The sequence below is a fragment of the Polypterus senegalus genome, chromosome 6 (assembly GCF_016835505.1).
Source record: "Polypterus senegalus isolate Bchr_013 chromosome 6, ASM1683550v1, whole genome shotgun sequence".
Taxonomy (NCBI): Eukaryota; Metazoa; Chordata; class Cladistia; order Polypteriformes; family Polypteridae; genus Polypterus; species Polypterus senegalus.
The window spans coordinates 111,922,138-111,944,782 of NC_053159.1; the positions used below are offsets into that span (position 1 = coordinate 111,922,138).

A 22,645-nucleotide genomic window follows, 5' to 3' on the forward strand; every position below is an offset into this window, starting at 1 on the left:
ATCACTCTCTGTCCCTTGGGCATATTGTCCATCATTTCATCCAATCACTCTAGAAATCTTCTTTCTCATCCATCGCAGACCCAACTTGTGGGGCATATGCACTAACAGCATTCATTATCAGACCTTCAAATTCCAGCTACATAATAATCACTCCGTCTGACACTCTTTTCACCTCCAAAACATTTTTGACATACTGATCCTTCAGAATAATCACTAAGCCATTTGTCCTCCAATCCACACCATGATGGAACAATTTGAATCCACCTATGATCCACTCGGCCTTACTACCCTTCCATTTAGTCTCTTGCACACACAATATACCACCATCCTTCTTTCTCTCCAACACATCAGCTAACTCTCTCTCCTTACCAGTCATACTGCCAACATTCAAAGTTCCTACCCTCAGTTACACTCTCTTTACCTTCCTCCTCTCCTCCAGACACATCTCCCCCTCTTCTTCTCCTTCTTCAGCCAATAGTAGCACAATTTCCACCAGCACCTTGTTGACTAACAGTACTGGTGACAGTCGTTGTTAACCTGGGCCTCGACTTATCCGGTATGGAAATCTGCATTGTTGTCTGCATATTGATTTGGCAAAATTTTACACCGGATGTCCTTCCTGACGCAACCCTCTCCATTTATCCAGGCTTGGGATCGGCACAAACAAACACACTGTTTTGTGCATCCCCTGTGGCTGGGTTGATCTATAATAAAGTTACACAGTACTTAAAAATAATGTGAATGCCTGTGTAATAAAATACAAGACAAGTTGTTTTTCAAATGGCATTTTTGTGATTGCTCTAATAATAGATCATTTTTATTCTTTTTAAGAATGTTGGATATTATGACATAAAGGCTCTGGATGTATCTGTCTGGCATGTTCCAAATGATGCTGCCATGGAACACTGGAAAGCCTCTGCTATAATACGCTACCACACCAACAGTGCATTTCTCTCTCTCAATGGTGGAAACCTTTATGAGCTTTTTCAGGTAAATTTCATTTAGAAAATTCAATTTTTTTTATTTTTTCCTTGTCAATGTTAGTGACATTGAGGCAAAATCTAACAAAGGTTTCTTGATAGCTTGCAAAAGATGGCTTTTTAAACGAGGTATCATCTTCCTCTCTGTTTTTATTTTTGCAAAGATTGTGCTCAGTTTTTTTCTTGAAATTATTATTTTCAGTCTGTTATTTTAATGAATTTCAATATATGATGCATCACTGAAAAACAGATGAGAGCAAGTGAAATGGAAATGTTGATAAATACTCCATTTTAATCATATAAATATTTTTCAGCTCTTCAAGCTGTCAACAGCCATGTCTTTCAAACCCTATGGATGGTGCAATCTTACATTTGCATTTTTACATTGTGTCATTATAATTAAATCCATCATTGTTTAATGGAATACCTATATTAATGAAATCTTCCCCACTTTATTGTCTATTTGACATTACAAGTACAGATATGCACTGTTAGAAGGGCACATCAGACCAGTAAAGGTATTGAAACTTGTTAATGATTAAATGACAGATAAATGGAGCACTTTGAAAATACAGCCAAAAGGCAACTGGGCCTCGGTGCATCACCTGGATAAAGAATTCAACCTATAATTGTGCCTTGTTGATCATATTAAGTACTGGTTCATAAAGGTTCTATATCCTGATTTTAAATATGTTGCTTCTGGATAAGCTTTCCTTGCATACATTAATTGTGTTTTTAATGTTAAATTTTTAATAGTGTATATTTTTCTAGGCTTGTTTATTGTAGTATGCTATCTAGGAGTAATTGGAATTGAATTACATTTTTTTGAACCTGAGATTTGCATGATGTTAAAGGTATTTTATAATAGCCTTGTCAGGATTTAAAGTAAACTATAACTTCTTAGAACAGTTACCTTTTAACTATCCAGGGGTCTCTCAGTTTATTAACTCATTGATTGACTGTGATAAAAATAATAATGAACTTTGTATTCCTTGAAACAAGTTTATGCCAACTAATTTCTTAATGTCTTATATTCTATTTTTTACCACCAAACATTGTTTACTTGTAAGTGTATTTTTACTGAAAAGAAGAGAAAATGCAACATTGTACAGCTTTTTAAAGCCAATATCCACAAGTCAAAGTTAATGTTGTGGCAAGGCCAATACCCCCACAGTCAAGCAATTTATTGTTCTTAAAGTTGGAACAACATAACTGTATTTGGTAAACCTTATAACTGTATTGGGTAAGCCTTAAAAACAATTATTTTAAAATACACATTAAATGAATATGCAGGTGCTTCTCTAGCATTAAATTCTCTACAGTTTGTACTGTACTGTTAGGTATTAATAAACTTTTGTTTTTTAATTATCACGGCAAAAAATGAAACCTAAGATTGTGAAACGTTTTTTAATAAATACATTAAATCTTCAATTCTTTATTGTAAGGTTTATGGACTTATCAAGGAATCTGTGTTTAAGATTATTTTAGGAAAACTTGTCAAGTAAGTTTTGCTTACCCAATTTGCAAACAACTTTCATTTCATGACAAAATGTATTTTTGACTTTCAGATGTATTTTTGGGTAAGCAAAATTATATTTAATGAAACTTATTTTCTCATTTTATCTTATTTTGTTTGAACCCTGATTTTTAAATATTTGTAACTTTCTCTCTCTGTTGCTTCAGACAATTCAGAGTTAACAGAATAATACAGGTTAGTTGATACATGAATATTTACTAATTATTCACTAAGTCTTAAACTTAATCTCAGTACATACAGTATGTCATTTGTTGTACTATTTCTTAAACACATAGGTGTGTAACCATTACAGACATAGATACACCAGGGATACTAATTCTTGAGATATTAAAGAACCCATTGTTCATTTATCAATAGATATTTGCACAATTGGCACTGCAACTCTTAATCAACTTCAGACAAGAGAGCTCAGAGCCATTAATGTTTACCTGCTGTATTAGCATGCCACCACTATAATGATATAATCTTAGTTTCTGATAAGCAGGGTGTCTGATATATAGATTACAGTGCCACTCACCACTATAGTTATCTTTCTTGTGTGTGCTACTTGTCTTATTATTACTTTTCTACTCAATACAGGTACTGATAATGATGTGAAAAATTTTTCAGAAACCATATCCATTGCAGATGAAAAATCTACTGTAGATTTTATCTGTTGCTTGCTGTGGAGTTAGATTTCAAAATGAACATTAACGTAAGAACATCTGAAAAACATCTGACATTTAGGGCCTTGTGCATTTGTGTGCATTTTTCAGCATTTCACATATATAAAAACTCAAAATGACTTGTTACCCTGATTATTATAAACAGTCTGAGTTCAGATTTCGTGATTTACTTAGCTGAAATTTGGGTATCAGGTGTCTAATACGTTGAAGCAAAACAAAATTATATTTAAATGTTTTAATTGTATTCATCTAATTAAATGTGCCTTACTCAATAATTATGCTTTTATATTTCAGCGCTATCCTCTGAAATATAAAGGTGGTACTTGCAAAACAGACAATGGGCCATCAGTTCCCATTGTGTTTGATTTTGGGGATGCAACATCAACCAAAGAGATGTATGGGCCTAACACATATGGTAAGTGTTGGAAACAGGCAGACTTTAAAGTGCACTTGTGAAAAAAAGGTGAGGATAGTTTACTATCATGTGAAATTAAGAACAACACATCTGTAAAGAGATGTATTGTAGGGTTTTTTTTCTAAGACAATGTCACACATTTTTTTTCTACAAGATCTTAGTCAATTATGATTTGAAGACTAAGCAAGAAAAATTTCTTCATTATTCATCTTCTCAATCTGCTTGTGTGAATCCTGGAACTCACCCTGATTGGCCAGTAGCTGCTCCCAGGCTATAAGCCAAGACCTTAGACACTCACCTTAAGGTCTGGGAGAAAACTGGGGTTCTCAGAAAAAAACCTCAGAAACACAAAGAGAACCTCCACCCAGATAGGTAACTAGTAGTACTTCTGTAAAAAAAAACAGAAATACATGAAAAGCAAAGTTAATGCAAATGGCCCTGGACACTTTTCTGAAACAAAACACTTTTCTTTTTTCCTCCGTACTGCTAGTTGAGATAAGAGAAAAGTGCCATGTCTTTATAAAAAAAATTAAACTGCTCGGAGACTATAACGGAGTGAGTCCCATTTTGAAACCGTTCTACCTGGTCTTTAATATTTCATGCATTCTTATACGTGCGTATAAACCTCTTCACCAAAACAGCTGCATTACAATTTGATCTCCTTAACTAATGTAAAAGGTGAGCTTATTTACAAGCCTACGGCATGTGTCCTGTGAGGGACAGTAAGCAAACTCGCTGATGACATCGATGCTTGCGCAAGTAAGCAGATCAAAGATGAAGGTTACACATTGTAAACAGACTTGCTAAGGTTACATGTTATTACTGTGATTATCTGTAATCTGTAGAAACCTATTTTGAAAACATACAGATTGATTATATAGTTCATCTTTACAATTACTGTCATTATTTTCTGCTGTTATGTTGAAGATATCATAAAAATGTTTGAATTAGTACTGTCATGATATATAATTTTTTGTAATTATTACTGTTAATATACTAACTGTTAGAAATGTCCTATTTTATAGGAGTTGCCACTGGTAAATTGTGATTGGCAACTGACAATGTCATTTTCAAAATGTGGTAAACATTCATTTCTCAATCATTATTATCATTCTCATTTGTATCTATTGTACTGTTTTCAATGTTAGTTGCCTTCTTCATCAGATGACCCGTCTCTCTCTCTCCCTTTCATCATTTTGTTATTCTTCATACACCTTCGTCATTGCAGTTGTGATCAGGCATAGTTGTCAGTTGTCCTGAAGTAAATAAGAGTGTAAATGGAATCAGAGTTAAAACACAGAGAGCTCTTTTTCCCTGTTTTATGAACGTCAATGCTCCTGATGTGTAGTTACCCATTTTCTAGTAGGATAGACTGTAGGGGAATAATCTTGTGGCATTGTAATGTTGATGCAATCAACATGTGCGTTTTTAAAACTTCAAAGCTGCATTCTGTAATATTTACATTAGGCTTCACATTAGGGTGCATGAATGTTGTTAGACTTTTTTTTGGGTCATGTTTGTCGGCCTCCCTTTAGAGTGGGCACGGGGCAAACACCCTTCACTCCCTGCTGGCTCCACCACTGATCAGATCCTTCAGTCTCAGGCCACTCAGTCTTCACCCAAAGTTAATTTAATTAACATATTTAAGATTCTATCTAAAAAAATACATATCCAAAAAAGCAATTACAGTATGTGAAACACACAAGCAAATAAATCAAGTTCTTAAGAAATTTCTGCAAAAAACATTGCAAAGATGATATCCCGGTATCTAATGTAGATAAAAAAAAACAGAAAATTGCTTTCTGTGCATCTTGTGATCAGGATATTATTGTAATTTTTGCCAAACAAATTTGAATGGCTTTAAATATTTAAAGCCATTCATATCAGATGACATGTTATTTTAATATGCATTATGATTAATGCATGCAGTATATTTAATTGTTGATTACATCATTATTAACTACATTTGTATTTATATGTTTATTTATTACTAATTAAATATTTCATTGTGTAAACGAGGCAGGAATTGACTTTTTTTTTTAAATGTTATTCTGCTATCACACAGTGGCAGCACAAGCTCATGGGTGAAAGTCTACTTTCCAACCAAGCACTGATCTGAAGTCTGTCTTACTGGTGCTATCCTGAAGACAGTTTCACTGTGCAAAGAACTACCTAAGCACAATTAGCATGACAAGTTTAGTATTACACTTGGCGTCTGGGGAAACTGTTTAAAATGTCTATTATAAAAAAAAATCTTGGAAGGGAGACCAGGGAGATGAGACATGATCTTCATGGAAGACACTTAAAAGACCTGCAAGACAAAAGAGATTGTCCCAAGACCGTCTTGTGAGTACGTAGAACATGAGATTCTTGCAAGTCACGCAATACTTACAACCATTTTCAAATAAAACCATGGTCATCAAACCTCTCAGTTGTGTAAAGACTTTTAGCAGACACAGATCCTCTGCTCTCAGCTCATATAAAGCATATAAGGATAATACGTTCTAGATGAAACGTCAACGACTAAGCGAAGAAGAAAGAGCAGCACAGAGAAAAGTCACCCAAAAGCGTTGAAAAGAAAAAAATGCAGATAAGAGATTATGAAAGCTGTGGAATTCGAAAGGCTCAAAAAAAATGATGGCACGATACACATGCAGAGAAAGCTAAAGAATATGAAAGCAGTAATATTTGAAAGTATATAAAAAAAAGAGAGTAAAGATCGCATTAGCGCAAACAGCAATTATTACTCCAAAAAAGGGAAAATTATCACCACAGACCAGGTGTAATTGAAAAAATAGCGAGACAAAGTGAGGTCAGAAATAAAAGACTGAGTAGAAAACAAAGTAAAACATCATAAAGAGGTTCAAAAACGAGGGGGTGAAACACATGCTAAGCAGGTTAGAGATAATGAAAACAATGGAATTCAAAAGACACAAAAAAATGTAGGCGCGATATACATGCAGAGCAAGTTACAGAATATAAAAGCAGAAAAATTAGAAAGTATCAAAAAAATATAGTAAAGATCGCATTAGCGATAACAAAGAGAAATTATTACTCGGTGAAATAACAGAAAGGCGAAGAGAGATCGAGTATATGGACATAGGTGATATGTCAGAAGTATGGAAATATTGTAAGGCTTTGAAGTCAGAGACTTATAGATGTTGCCATCAGGGAAAAGTAGTGTTTCTACACAATGAGGAGGTGTATCCAAGAGAATTAAAAGATCTGATGTTTGGGGAAAGTGAAATCCACTAACATTCAGTCAGTCAGTCATTTCCCAACCCGCTATATCCGAAAACAGGGTCACAGGGGTCTGCTGGAGCCAATCCCAGCCAGCACAGGGCACAAGTCAGAACAAATCCCGGGCAGGGCACCAGCCCACCGCAGAATCCACAAACACTACAGGCAAAATATAAGAGTCTACAATCATCTTTTCGCATTCACATCATTCAATGCTCAAAACATAGATTTACACAATAATGGACCATACACCATGAGAATCTATGGTCCCGCAACAATTAAAGCAAAGACAAGTTTAATTTCCGAGAAAACACAATTCAGTCAGGAGTATATTTATGATCACGGAGAAGCAATGCAAATTTTAACAGGTGACAAGAAAGGTAATGTAGCATATATTCCGCGAATAACATTAGACACCAAAGGAGACCTTGATAGGCCATTCATATTAAAATTTTTACAGTCTCCCGTGAGAATAGCTTTTGCTATGACACTTAACAAATCACAGGGACAAACATTAGAAAAAGTTGGATTATTTATTAGAGAAAAAGAAACAATATTAACTCATGGGCAGTTATACGCTGCGTTGTCACAATGTATCTCCAAAAACGGAATCAAAATTCAATGTGATCTTGAAGAAAAGGTCATTCCAAATATTGTTTTTACTGAAGCTTTAAAGTAAAAGTGCAAGTAATGAAATTGAAACAATTCCAAAGGAAAAAAAAAGCTTTTAAGATTGTATATCTGATTAAACAAACATGGGGGCTGGCGAGCAAAGCGAGCTGGGGGTGGAGCCCCCTAGTACTTCTTTAAAATTGTGACAGCTCTTCAAATGTTCATAATGGACTCTACTTAATGATACAGTCACATCACCTTCTGTGCCCTTAAACAGGGGTGCATCTAGAGACTTTGGGCCCCATGAAAAGATATCAATTTGGGCACCACAATCTGATCAAGCCAAACCCACACAATGGCTGTGTTGTCACAACCCCCCAAACATATCGAAGCTTTTGATAACTTTACCTATGCTTGCTGGTAAAGCTCTAGTTGTGTCCCATACTTACTAAAGTACCTGTCCTGAGAGTCTCTCAAGTCATTCACGTTTGTGCATCTCATTGCAACATATACCACTAGTTGGCTTTCATCAAGAAGAATGAAGCGGAAGCCATGCTTCAACACCACTGATGTTGTTTACACTAACGGGACTTGCAAATTGTAGATCATCTTGGAAATTCCCAACTGTTTTTGATTGTTACAGACACAGAACACCCTTCTTCAGAACCGATTTGCAGCAAATATTTTTTGGTACCATGATATAGGGGACTAGCCACCAGAAACCTGTCATCCATTTTCACACATTCAAATTATATATCCCAATTGAAGATCATCTCTGTTACTGCAAACAGCATGGAAAACTTTTATAGCTTTAAATTTCAACTTTTGATTATTTTGGCAGTATATTCCATGATAAACATAATTTTCTGTGTGACAAACAATGAGATATTTATGATTCTTTTTTTGTAGGTGAGACAGAGCCAGGATATGTAAGTTTTCGAGTTTTTAATTATGAACAAACCCCAATGGCAGTCTGCTCTGGTGTCAAAGTAATTGGCTGCAACAGTGAACATGTAAGTAGTTTGAGTGTGGAGTGATGGTAGCCTTCTCTGATACACTCTTCTGCATGAATATGTGTGAGCTTCTGCTTTTCTTTGAATCTAAATTCTTTACTTTAATTTTAAATGTTTGCTTCAAATATCTGACTATAAGATTCAAATCTATTACAGCTATGTAAAAAAGTTAAAAACATATCAAACAAATGAATATAAGGTTTGCTTTTTTGCTCTATTTTTATATATCTAATGCATTAATAATATTTTAATAAAACTATATATATTAACTGTATAAACTAAATATTAATAAAGGGCACCAGCATACTATATGAAACTAAATATTTTCAAAATACAACTTGAAAGCTTTCCATTTAAGATCCAGATATTTCCTGTTTTCTCTTTAATAGTATTGCTTTGGGGGAGGAGGATATTTCAATCCAGCAAGACAGTGTGGAGACTTTGCATCTTGGGACTGGGATGGCTATGGGACTCACACAGGCTGGAGTGCTTCTCAGAAGATAACAGAATCATCAGTCCTGATGTTTTACCGCTGAACTCTTTACAAAACCCCTTCTAAAAAAGCTTTATCTGTGGTAACACACATTTCTCTGATGTTTTGTTATTCCAGCTGTCATGGTATAGAATTGTTAGGTTTTTACAGGTAAATAGCAATAGAGAAATCAGTCAGAGTTAAACAGTCAAAATGTGTTGTCATACAAGCTGAATGGAAAGTAAAAGTTCACTCAAAAATGTGCTATTAGTGTCTATATGCATCCATCTGTTCATTTTTATCCTGTTCTAGCTTACTTGCCTACTTACAGTCATATTGGGATTGTGTAATTTTTGAAAGATGTTCAGTTTTATACATTTATTTGGATCAGTCTCTATGGTATCTGGTAGTGATGAGCAAAATGATATGCAAAAAATTAGTGAAAGATACTGCGTTTCGCTTACAGCAATATTCATGCCAGAGACACAAGGAGAAAGGTATTTATTTCCTGTCTGGAAGTGTTTACATACCATTGATTCCTTATGTATCTGCCTATTATTTAGTACTGTACTTAAATAAAGATATCTAGTGAAAAGAAGAAGATCACTGGACTCATTTCCTATCAGTACAATCCCTACTTTGTCAGTTATGATGACAATATTGATTAATGTAATTCTAAAGACACATCAGAGGCAGAAAACAAACTTGAAGTTCCAGGATGCTTGGAGAGGGTTGACCTCAAAGTCTTCTACAGAAATCAAGAAAGAGTGGATGCTGGGTTATAGCAAGGGGCAAGCAGCACAGACACAGTCATCTGTTCAATGGGGCATTTTATTGTGTCTTCATGTGGAAAATATGCAGCATGTCACATTGAAAAAACACTCCTGCATAGTGATGTAAATGAGAGGCATAAATGGTTTCGGCTTTACTGGATTTGACAGATTACATGCTTTATGTAGCTGCAGAGAAGAACAGAGGTAAATATGTGTGAACAAGCCTCTAGGGAACAATATTCCTTGTATTTTTCATCCCAAAAATTTTTAAAACCATTACAAAATACGTTTTAGTTAGTTCACATTTGTATTTGTGTAATCACCTGCAAAACTAATTTTAGCCTCAGTTTTGTGAAACTGCATGAGAATCAAACCTTGCCCATTACATTTATATCTGAGAAAACTATATGCTGTGCACAGAACAAGAATGGATTTGCTTAAAAGTTTCTTCTCCTTCAGTTCTTCAATGAAATGTCAGTAGACTAGATTTCTCACTATAGTCTGACTTAACACTGTTGCATGTGCCAGCTATTAATTGAAAGCCTGTGTTCTAAACCAGATATTTGTCATTTTAATGTATTCAAAAGCTATTGCTTGCATCTATAAATATCAGGCATATAATTTAATTCTTCTTTGTTTACAATAACTTGGCACCTCTGCTTTTTCCCCCAAGCTTTGTCTAAACATGCGGTTGCAACTGATCCTATCCCCGCTCTTCCTCTGGCTACTGCACCAACCAGGCTCTATGGCGGAGCCATGATTCTGCTTGCTCCACTGCATCATCTGCGTTCCACTTCCTACTGGTCCCAACTGACACCCATACCCTAGAAACTTTAATCATTAAGTCTCTTGATCACAAAACCTTGAGTCTCAGTTTGCAGGGGTTCCTATAAAGTGTGATGCTGCTCAAGCTCCTTGGTAGACATAGCCATCTCCTCAGGTAACAGACAGCTCTCCTTTCTAGGTCTAAAACTGTTGATATTGGAAATTCTTAGAGGAGCAAAGGCCACAGGATCCTTGATAAAATCCCATGCTGGTAAATAAACGACTTGAATTTTCCCAGAAGGCCTGTCTTGTCAAAATCTTTCAGCCACCACTCAAGTACCTCCCATTTGCTCTTAATGGATGTTGTATCCTTGAGACTGCTGTCAAAAATCTTCCTCTGACTTTTTACAAGCTCCTGAGATATAATTGGGATGAGTGTTTCTCCAATGAAAAACTGGAACGTATCAACTGCTTTGCCTCTCTTCAAGACTAACAATCTTAATTTCTCATGCTTGAAAGACATCCTAGCCCATCCCATTAATCTTTTTAGCCCTTTCAGGATCCATCTCCCTCCAAGCACCGACTCCATAGTCACTATCAAATCATCCATGAAGGCATGAATTGGTGGTTGGCGAATCCTGGACTTGGGGCCTCTACACTCTGGTTCTATGGATTTCACCAATATGTCCATTGCCAGAGCAAACAGGATCGCTGCGATGGTACAACCTGTGATAATCCCCATCTCCAATCTACGCCACTCTGATACAACTGACCCTGATGAGACTCTCAAGCTGAAGTTGCCATAATAGTCCAGGATGAGGTCCCTTACTACAAACAGGAACATGGTGCCTTACCAACGTCTCTAACGCCATCTTGTGGGGCATTGAGCCATAAGCATTGGGTAGGTCTAACCAGAGCACCACCATGTCATCCATTCTCCTTGGCATCCCTAAGGAGCTGTGTGATCACCGCCATGTGCTCTAAGCAGCCTAGTATCCCAGGTGTCAATATACACATTTCTGTAAAAGAAGCCCACCAATCGCTTAGCTTCAATCAAGTCAAGTCAAGTTGGGGAGCATGCACAGGTACAGTGCGTTGCCCCACCCACCACATGATGAAACAGGGATCCCGGTTGGCAACCCCCCAGGTAGACACATGGTCCAGTCCCACCCTCCGGAAATGACCCTCTATCTGCCGCATCCAAGTGTTACATTAGGCAACCCCTTGGCAACCCCTTGGCCTTGTCCAGCCACTCGGGTCCCCTGAGGATCCTACGAGCTGGATCACCCTCGGGGAAATGCGCCACATGGCCATAGTGGCGCAACTGATGCTCCCCTCACAATGCAGGTAATGTGCCTTATTCGAGACTTCATGAGCAACAATGTCAAACCAACGGTACTCAAGGAATTTCCGGAGAGACACAGTACCAAAGGAGTCCAGTCTTTGTCTCAGGTTACTGGATAGCATCCATTTCTCGCAACCATATAGCAAGACAAGAAGCACCAGGACTCTAAAGACTTGGACCTTTGTCCTTTTGCATAGATATTGGGAGTGCCACACACCCCTTTCCAGCGACCTCATGACCCCCCATGCTCTCCCAATCCATCTACTGTCTTCATTGGAAGAGTCACCAGAGACATGAATGTCATTGCCAAGGTAAGTAAACCTCTCGACAAGGTCGACACTCACTCCGCAGAGAGAGGCTGTGCCTGAGAGGTCATTAAAGGCCTGGATCTTGGTTTTTATCCAGGAAACTCACAAGCCTAGACACTCAAGACTTCTAACTCAGTCTCTTGAGTGCCCATTATCAGAACCTCCATTGACTTTGCGAAGATCACAGTATCGTCAGCAAAGTCGAGATCCGTGAATCTTTCTTCACCAACAGATGCCCCAAAGCTACTGGACCTCACAACCTTGCCCAACACCCAGTCCATACAAGTGTTGAACAGAGTAGGAGCAAAAACACACCCCTGACAAACCCCAGAATCAACTGGGAAAAACACAGAGGTTCTGTACTCATGATATCTAGCAACCTCAAAGGGATCCTCAGGGTTGTCCCACAGTTGAACGCTTTATGAATATCATCAAAGGCTGCAAAGGAACTCTGCCGATACTCACATTTGCGCTCCATGAGAACCCTCGGTGCCAGGATGCAGTTGATGGTAGACTTCTTAGGCATAAAACCAGACTGTTCTGGTCGCTGGTAGGTGGGCAAGTGATCACAGATCCTATTGAGGACAACCCTAGCAAGGACCTTACCCGGCACCGAGAGCAATGTTATCCTCCTGTAGTTGCCGCAATCCAGGCGATCACCCTTCCCTTTCCAGATAGGGACGACAAGTCCTGTTTTCCAGTCAGTTGGGATGATGCCAGTCTCCCAAATGGAAGCAAAGACTGCTTGCAATGCCAGGAGGTCATCCTTACCACCAGCCTGGAGAGGTTCACCCCGGATACAACAGATCCCTGCATCTTTACTTCCTCTCAGCTAGTTCACCACCTGTGCAATCTCACTGAGATTGGGTAGTTCACAGCCAATTGGAGGATTGGCCTCAAGAATCATGGACCAAGAGATATCCAATGTCCTATCCGGAGGATCAACTTTAAACAGCTGCTCAAGGTAGCCAGCCCACCAGGGCACAAGTGTGGCGTCATCTGTAAGGACCGTTCCATCAGCCGCCCTGACTGCGACTCTCCGAGGAACAGATTTGGATATGCATAATGCTTCGATTGTTCTTAAGCAGGACGTGGGTTGCTAGACCACAGATGGTGTGTCACTTGCTCACAGATTCCTCTAACAAACGCCTCATTATCTGCCCTCAGAACTCTTGCAGCTGTCCTTTTTAGTTCCCGGTACAGACCATAGTTGCCATTGAGCCGTGCGCTGTGACTCCTATCGATGATATCCAGGATGCCCTGTGAGATGAAACATCTCCTTCTGGGAACACCGACAACACCAACACAACCCACAGCAACCTTCAGGGTCTTGTCACAGAAGGTCTCCCACATCACATTAGGATCAGCAGTCGCACCCAAATCCGCAAGTTCCTCACACAAACTGTGTGCAAAATCATTAGAAACAGCCTAGTCTTGGAGCCTGGCCGAGTCCAGTCTCATTTTGCTAATAGGTGGTAACCTACTGGACCTACTGTAAGCTGGATCCTAAGAGTAGCAACAACAAGTCTGTGGTCAGAATTCACAAACTGTCAATAAAATTAATTTAAAAAAAAAAAGAATTCACAAACTGGGCACTTCTGTAGACCCTGTAGCTTTGCAAGAGACTCTAGCATCTGCCCTTGAGGATGTGATCAATCTCCTTCACCGCACCACTTGTATTGGAGTACCAAGTCCAACAATGTGGCTCAGGGTGCTGGAACCAGAATCTAGTGATTCACAGCTCCTGACCTTTTGCAAAGTCAAGGAACATGGAGCCACTTTCACCACAGTCATCAGACCCATGGGGTCCGAGACAATCCTCATAGCCAGCCCTGTCAATGCTTGTGGCTATACTGAAGCCACCCATGACCAGAGGAGTGTCACCTTGTGGGCACCCATCAACCACTGAGCAAAGTTGCGAATAAAATGTCTCCCTCATCGAGACATCACTCACCGCGGTCAGAGCATACACCGAGACAACAGACAAGGCACCCAGGGAGTGCCATAATCTGAGTCTCATAATACGCTACTTTAAAGGATTGACATTAGACACTATCGGAAGAAGCCAATCCACTACAGCAACAGCTACTCCATGAGTATCACAGCCATTAGAGCGACCAGACCAATAAAAGGTGTATCCACCTACAGAGATCTGGCCAGTCCCAGGTTTGCGCACCTCAGAGAGTGCAGCCACTGAAATGCAGAGTTTACGCAGCTCCTTCAACAGCAGAGGAAGATGATCATCTTGCTGGAGATAGAAGACATTCCACGCGCCTACCCGGATGGGCCACCTCAAATTGGGACCCAAGTGCTGCTGTGCAGCGGGCGATGCCTTAGCACAACACCACTTCTGATCCCCAACAGACCTGACCCTATTGGCTCTCCAATGGTTTTGACTCTTCCGGGGATGGGGATCCCAAGGGCTTTCCCTGCAAGATGGAGGACCATTTGCAGGACCAGATGCAGTTTAACGTCATACCCAGGACACGTAAAGAATGAAGAATATTTTTCATTCTTTACTGAGCAATGAGATAATTCTAAATTGGCTGATCTTCTTAGAATCCACCTCCTTAGGGATCCACACTCCTTCCACTACTGTGCTACTTTGCCTCTTCTCCAGGTGACCTTAAGGATCCTCCAAAGCTGGTGCAGCATTTTGGGACACTGCTTGTACAACTTATAAGTTGCCAGGCTTTGTCCTGGTGCTGACTTAGACCTTACTTTCCTCACCAATTTCTACACTTCCTTCAGGGATGGCTTCCTCAGGTCAAATGCCTCGACAAGCTCCAGTGGTCTTATCATGGCCCCACATTCCCTAGATCTTGATCTCTGCTGGGGTCACTAAAAGTACTGTGAAGATGCTGATCCACTTCTTCCTTTGGACACCCCAAGCGTCCACTGTGTTTCTGCCCTAAGAGCTGCCTGGTGAACACAAATGGGTTGTTAATGAAGGCCATCCACTTCCTAGCCCTCTCCTTCCACCGCTCTTATGCTGCTCAGCTCTATTCAGATTTAGGAACATCCTTCTAAGTATGAAACAGAGCTCTGCCAGTGGTACCCTTTCTTCTCCAGTAGCCACCTTACAGTATGTTGCTTCTTCAAGGCTTTTAATTCTTTTATAGCCTTCTTGTTTTTATTGTAAGGAAGCTTAGGTTCCGCTTCCTCACCGAACATTTCAGCAGCCACACTCACTATGATAGTTGTCATCGTCTGCAGCCTCCTCTCCACATCTCCTTTAGCTGTTACTTCCATCACCTTATGTACATCCTCGTCCAACTTGTGCCATGTTTTGAATGCCTGAGGCCACCTGATCCTCCTCCTCTTGGACTGCATACCTAAAGGGACTGCTGGCACCATGCAGAGGCTCTGGGCTCTGTGGGATGCTTCTAGGCCTGGCTCCTCCTCTGTCTCACCATGTACTCGACCTATGCATTGTGGTGTCTGCAATCACTCCTTGCATTTCATTCTTCCCTAGTATATCTTTAGGTCTCTCTCATTCTTGCAGATTTTGAGCAACAACACTCTCTACTCATTGTCCTTTGTCCACTGCTGTCATTTGTTACCTTTGTATCCCCCCTGTTGGGTTGCTTATCCTCCAACCCTCTCCCTTACTTTAGTTCTTTCTTCTCAGAAGGTGTGGTTTGGGATGCTAACCCAAAATGCCCTGCTTGCTGTGTTTCCAAGCTGCCATCTGCTTATCTAGATATTACCAACCTATTCTCGGTTCCTGGTAGTCACTCCAGTCATTGCTATGATACATCTTCTGATGCAAGCTAGGGCACATCACCAGTAATAAGGAAGCCTGTCCATTGCATCTTTTATTTTCTTATTATGAACACAGATATACTCCATCAGAGCTGCCTGTGATGGAATGGTCAAAAGTAAAGACAGAGATATATATTTAAAGATAAATGAATTTACATTACTGTGCTGAATTAATGCTTATTCTGGTTGTTTCACTAGCTTGCATTCATTCGAAAACAAGAGGCATTTAAACAGAGAACATTAACCATTCTTGATACTTAGAATACTATTTAATACACCTTGAGTTCCTGTGTGCGTGACATATGTCAAGTCTTACTGGGTACAGGACGGTCAGCCAATTTCTTATACCATCTCCTAGAACCTTCTTGTTCTTTGTTGTTTACTTGTCCTTTATCTAATTTCCTGATATACTTGAGCAAGTTTCTTACATTCCTTTACTGTTTTATTATAAGATACTGTAAATGCTATATTTTAATGTGGAAAGTATAACAAAACACTTCATGCACAATAACTATTTCCTTCCACATTTGTTAAACAGCACAAGGTTGGGTTTGGTATGGGAGTACATGGTATGTACGACTGTGTAACAATTAACAGCAGATATTCTGCCATGGAAACAAAGTCCAGGTCTGGTGTACCTGTGTACTGGAACATGGGAGAGTCCCGAGGCTTTGGAAAACATCTCGCGTCACTCCTGTCCCAAAGGTATCATGTCCTAGTGAGCTGAATGACTTCTGGCCTGTCTCTCTGACGTCTAATGTGATGAAGACCATGGAGCGGCTGCTGCTTCACCACCTGAGGCCACAGGTCCGCCACGCCCTCGACCCTCTGCAGTTCGCATACCAGGAGATGGTGGGAGCGGAGGATGCCATCATCTATATGCTACACTGATCCCTCTCCCACTTGAACAGAGGCAGTGGTGCTGTAATAATTATGTTTCTGGACTTCTCTAGCGCCTACAACACCTTCCAACCTCTGCTCCTTAGGGACAAGCTGACAGAGATGGGAGTAGATTCATACCTGGTGGTATGGATCGTGGACTATCTTACAGACAGACCTCAGTATGTGCATCTTGGGAACAGCAGGTCTGACATTGTAGTCAGCAACACAGGAGAGCCACTGGAGACTGTACTTTCTCCGGTCCTGTTCAGCCTATATACATTGGACTTCCAATACAACTCGGAGTCCTGCCACGTGCAAAAGTTCGCTGACGACACTGCTATCGTGGGCTGCATCAGGAGTGGGCAGGAGGAGGAGTATAGGAACCTAATCAAGGACTTTGTTAAATGGTGCGACTCAAACCACTTACACCTGAACACCAGCAAAACCAAGGAGCTGGTTGTAGATTTTTTGAGACCCAGGCCCCTCCTGGACCCCATGATTATCAGAGGCGACTGTGTGCACAGGGTATAGACCTATAAATACCTGGGAGTGCAGCTGGATGAAAAATTGGACTGGTTTTGCCAATACTGATGCTCTGTGCAAGAGAGGACAGAGCCAACCATGCTTCCGTAGAAGGCTGGCGTCTTTCAACATCTGCAATAAGATGCTGCAGATGTTCTATCAGATGGTTGTGGCGAGCGCCATCTTCTACGTGGTGGTGGGCTGGGAAGGCAGCATAAAGAAGAAGGACGCCTTGCGCCTAAGCAAACTGGTGAGGAAGGCAGGCTCTATTGTAGGCACGGAGCTGGACAGTTTGACATTCGCGGCAGAGCGTCGGGCGCTGAGCAGGTTCCTGTCAATAATGGAGAATCTACTGCATCCACTGAAGATTACCATCTCCAGACAGAAGAGCAGCTTCAGCGACAGACTGCTGTCACTGTCCTGCTCCACTGACAGACTGAGGAGATCGTTCCTCCCCACACTATGCGACTCTTCAATTCCACCCGGGGGGGTAAACGTTAACATTATACAAAATTATTGTCTGTTTTTACCTGCATTTTTATCACTCTTTAATTTAATATTGTTTTTTATCATTATGCTGCTGCTGAAGTATGTGAATTTCCCCTTGGGATTATCTATCCATCTATCTCTACTTCAAACCCTGGCTATGTGCCTACTCAATTCTTCCTCACTGAAACAAAAGCACACATTATCAAATCAGTGGCAGCAAACAGTATCTTTGCAAAGTAAAGAAAAAGGCTTTGGCAAAGTGAAAAAATATAGGCAGTCATTTAACTTTTTTTTAGATAGATAGATAGATAGATACTTTATTAATCCCAAGGGGAAATTCACATAATCCAGCAGCAGTATACTGATACAAAGAAACAATATTAAATTAAATAGTAATAAAAATGAAAAGAATTAAAATAAAATTAATGTTCGCATTTACTCCCCCGGGTGGAATTGAAGAGTCGCATAGTGTGGGGGAGGAACGATCTCCTCAGTCTGTCAGTGGAACAGGACAGTGACAAAAGTCTGTCACTGAAGCTACTACTTTAGTTATTATTGTCTAGTTGTATGAAGAACTGACACAGCAGTTCACATCTGGGCATCAACACTCATTGCCAATAATGGCGTTTGACTATGATTCTCTAAGCTGAGTCCACATCCCAGGCCCTGAAGGGTGCAGTGAAAGAAGACGAACTTGGGAAAGTGAGGCACAGAGTATGTCTTCTTCTAAAATAGCCAAGTCTCCCAATATTTTGCTTTTAATCCTTCTTACGATGACATGTATACAATGTTTTGCAATATGTGTGTAAATATTAAGACATAGATAAATAACTAATAACATATTTGGTTACGTTTGAAGGTTTTTCATCATACTGGGACTCCAGTACAATTTAGCTCCATTATAAAATGTAAGCATGGGCTAGTTATTTTTCAAAATGTATAAAATATACTTCACTTTAGAATGTAATTTCATGAGGCAAACTAATTATATACCATTCCGGTAAAGAAACAATTTTAACTTAAAAAATACAGAATTTATTCTTTAATCTTAATTAACAATTATCAGAATCAAAACAACTATATCTCTAGCTATTGATCATCTCCTTATTAACACACTAGAGAATTTTTTAGAATTTCCTACTAATTCCAGATTTTGAGATGTACTTGCCCTTTGCTGCATCTGTTCAAAATTTGCCCTACCAAAGTTAAACTTAACAGTTTTACTCTTTGCATCTGTGCTCTTCCAAAACACTGAGAATTGTATTATATTATGTTCACTTGATTCTAGTGATTCAATCACCTCTACACCCTCAATTATACCTTATAACAAAATACTAAAGCTAAAAAGGCTACCCCATGCATTTGTGTATTAACATATTGTGTTTAAAATAAGTTATTGATTACATCTAAAAACTCTTGCTGTTGTACTTGGCAAATTGCAAGGTTAGCCCAGTTAATATTTGGGTAGTTAAAATCCCCCCATGATTATAAGATCTCCCTGTAAACTTTCCTTCTTAATATCGTTAAAACAATGTGCATTGAAAATACTGACTGCCTTGGAGGGTCCATAACAAACTTCTAAAATAAAGCCTTTTCCCCTAATGCTTTCCAGACGAATCCAGATGCCCTCGCTAAATTGAGCCTCATCATCCAACTGAAAAAGATTTGCAATTAAAATGTTTAATATAAATGGCACTCCCTTCCTGTGTCTGTTCTATTTATCCTTCCTAAAAAATGTGTACCCATTTATGTTATACTCATTACCATCTTTGTTACTTAGCCAGGTTTATGTTATTGCTGTAATATAATTACGCTCACCTGCTCACTCATTTGTTTTATTTTTCATATTTCTAGCATTAAGGTAAGGTATATTTAATGTTTTACTTATTTTACTTTTGACTAAGTTTGGGCTTGAATTTAAGTTATTATGCACATTTGTTTTTACAATATTGCTTGTCCCTTTATGTAGAATTCTAACCCTAATCTGTCCTAAACACCCTGCCACCCATTCCTTCTGGTTCAGTGACCTCAAGCTTGAGGCACTGGATCAATTAGAATCTCTAGCAGACGTAAGCTTCATGGAGGACTCATTTGTCCAAGCCACCCTGCAAAAAGTCCAGCATTAAACAGGGCTTGCTTTGTACTGGCCTCATTTTTTAAAATTTGGATTTGAACTACTAAACTGCTCAACCAATTTATTAAAATTAAATAATTTAATTTCAGTTATTAAAATTAATATGAGATTAAATAACTACTGCAATTATTTATTTTCACCTTCTCTGCCTAAACAATTTGTGCTCTTTCCTGTTAATTAATACTTATGCTGTTGCCCTTATAATAGTGATAATTTTCCCAAGCACTCAAAACTGTTCTATAAAACCTTTTGCACACTACTTCCTTCTTACTAAGAAAACTCTCCTACTGAATAATATCCACCAATGGGTATTCACTGATTTACTTATTTGCTTCTATTGTTGTTTGTTCCTGCTTGGCAGTCCCTCACTACTGTAGATTACCTGTCTATGCACTGCAGAGCGCCCTCTCTTTACCAGTTTCAAGGCCAGTCACCTACCTATACCTATAATGTTTTTCCTTATGAATGTATATGCTCTAACTCTCTACAATCACCAGTGCTTTAATACTGAGTGCTATATATTTTTGTATACAAATATTCTTTATATACCTTAACTTCTTCCCACTAAGGAGTCTGAGATACTTTTAAGAGCTCTTTGCTATGATGCGGGTTACTTACTTACAGATTTGAAAGTTTCTTTAAGTGTTTTCTATGATTTCTGCACACATTGTGCCTCACCTCGCAGACAGTACAATTTTAAATACAAGTAACGTTTTTAAACACTTTTCCAAACATTCAGCTACCTTTGCTCCTGTGAAGGGAAAAAGCAGGAAAAAAAATTCCTGCATAATGCTTTAGTGGCCCCAAAAAAACAAAAGTTTATAGGAGCAAAAGTTGTATTTTAATGAACTCTCAGACAGTAGTAACACACAAAAAAAAAACGCTCAACACTACTCCTACATCTACTCGCAAAGATGACATCAGCATGTCAATACATCAGTCTCTAAGTCCAATTGGAGGAAGTAAAGTTTCCAGGGATTTTAATGCGGAACTGTGTGATTACATACAAATATTAATAAGCAAAGAGGAATACATCCATCCATTCATCTTCTAACGTACCAGTTTGTCCAGAGCATGGACCAAGAGAAACAGGAGGCAGGAACAATCCCAGGAGAAAGAAAAAAAAAAAACACCTCTACATTCACCTTTCTCCAGTTGTCATATCACCAAATAAGGCACAGCCTTCTTTTCTCGTGAGACTTCATAATACACACGCTTCTTGACTGACTACAAAGGCTCATCTCCATGCCAGTTTTAAATCAGTCTGCTTTTATTTTCTGGTTGTTCTTATCTCCACAATTGTGCTTAATAGTGTTGACAAAACCTTAGAGGAAAAACACCACCATTTGTCTTCCTTCAGAAATCAACATGGAAGATCAAATTACCTCCTTAATTATTGACAATGGTTCTGGTATGTGTAAAGCAGGATTTGCTGGTGATGATGCTCCTCGAGCTGCCTTCCCTTCTATTGTTGGTCGCCCAAAACATCAGGGCATCATGGTTGGCATGGGCCAAAAAGACAGCTATGTTGGAGAAGAGGCTCAGTGTAAGAGAGGTATACTGACCCTGAAATATCCAATTGTGCATGGCATTGTTACCAATTGGGATGACATGGAGAAAATCTGGCATCACACCTTTCATAATGAGCTGCGTGTTTCCCCCGAAGAGCACCCCGTCCTTCTTACAGAAGCTCCACTGAACCCCAAAGCCAACAGAGAAAAGATGACACAGATCATGTTTGAAACCTTCAACACCCCAGCCATGTATGTTGCTATTCAGGCTGTGCTCTCTCTCTATGCCTCTGGCCGTACCACTGGTATTGTCATGGACTCTGGTGATGGTATCACCCACACAGTTCCAATCTTTGAAGGTTATTCCCTACCTCATGCCATTGTTCGTTTGTGCTTGGCAGGCTGTGATTTGACTGATTACCTCATGAAGATTTTAACTGAGAGAGGCTATAGCTTTACCACCTCAGCTGAAAGAGAAATTGTTCGTGATATTAAAGAGAAGCTCTGCTATGTTGCACTCGATTTTCATCAAGAGATGACTACTGCTGCCTCTGCACCTACTCAAGAGAAGACCTATGAGCTGCCCGATGGCCAGATTATCACCATTGTAAATGAGAGGTTCAGATGCCCTGAAGCTCTCTTCCAGCCCTCCTTGCTGGGGATGGAATCATGTGGTATACATGAGACTACTTTCAGCTCCATCATGAAATGCGATATTGATATCCGGAGGGATCTTTACTCAAATATTGTTTTGTCAGGTGGCACTACAATGTATCCAGGTATTTCAGAAAGAATGCACAAAGATATCACAGCCCTGGCACCAAGCTCAATAAAAGTAAAGATTATTGCCCCTCCAGAGCGTAAATATTCAGTCTGGATTGGAGGCTCCATCCTGGCCTCTCTGACTACCTTCCAGCGGATGTGGATCACCAAGCATGAGTATAATGAATGTGGCCCATCTATTGTCCATCACAAATGTTTCTAAAAGTTAAAATAACTGCTTGGATTTTATCACTATTAGTGCTCCAGTTTAAAAATGGCACCAGTGCATTTCATTTAAGTTTTGTAATCTGAAAGTGTTTTTGCTTTTTTGTCTACCCAAGATTTAAAACACTGGAACAGAAAGGAAACTTTTTTGGAACCAGATGTAAGTTCTCAGTGATTCTAGTTCAGAATATATTCTTTACTTTAATGATGTGAATCTGTAAAGTCCAACT

General features: G+C 39.4%; 2 protein-coding genes across 2 annotated transcripts in view; both read left to right on the forward strand.

Annotated features, from left to right (window-relative positions):
• Positions 1-9,530, forward strand: part of LOC120531405 (intelectin-1a-like) — a 44,728-nt gene extending 35,198 nt beyond the window's left edge. The window contains exons 4-7 of the mRNA XM_039756793.1: positions 832-990; positions 3,477-3,597; positions 8,359-8,462; positions 8,852-9,530. Coding sequence (XP_039612727.1) covers positions 832-990; positions 3,477-3,597; positions 8,359-8,462; positions 8,852-8,998 — 531 coding nt within the window. The 3' untranslated portion in view covers positions 8,999-9,530. The remainder of the gene's footprint in view (positions 1-831; positions 991-3,476; positions 3,598-8,358; positions 8,463-8,851) is intronic.
• Positions 9,531-21,285: 11,755 nt separating this feature from the next.
• LOC120531406 (actin, cytoplasmic 2-like) lies at positions 21,286-22,413 on the forward strand. The gene has a single exon (XM_039756794.1). The coding sequence runs from the start codon at positions 21,286-21,288 to the stop codon at positions 22,411-22,413; it is 1,128 nt and encodes a 375-aa protein (XP_039612728.1).
• The last annotated feature ends 232 nt before the right edge of the window (positions 22,414-22,645 follow it).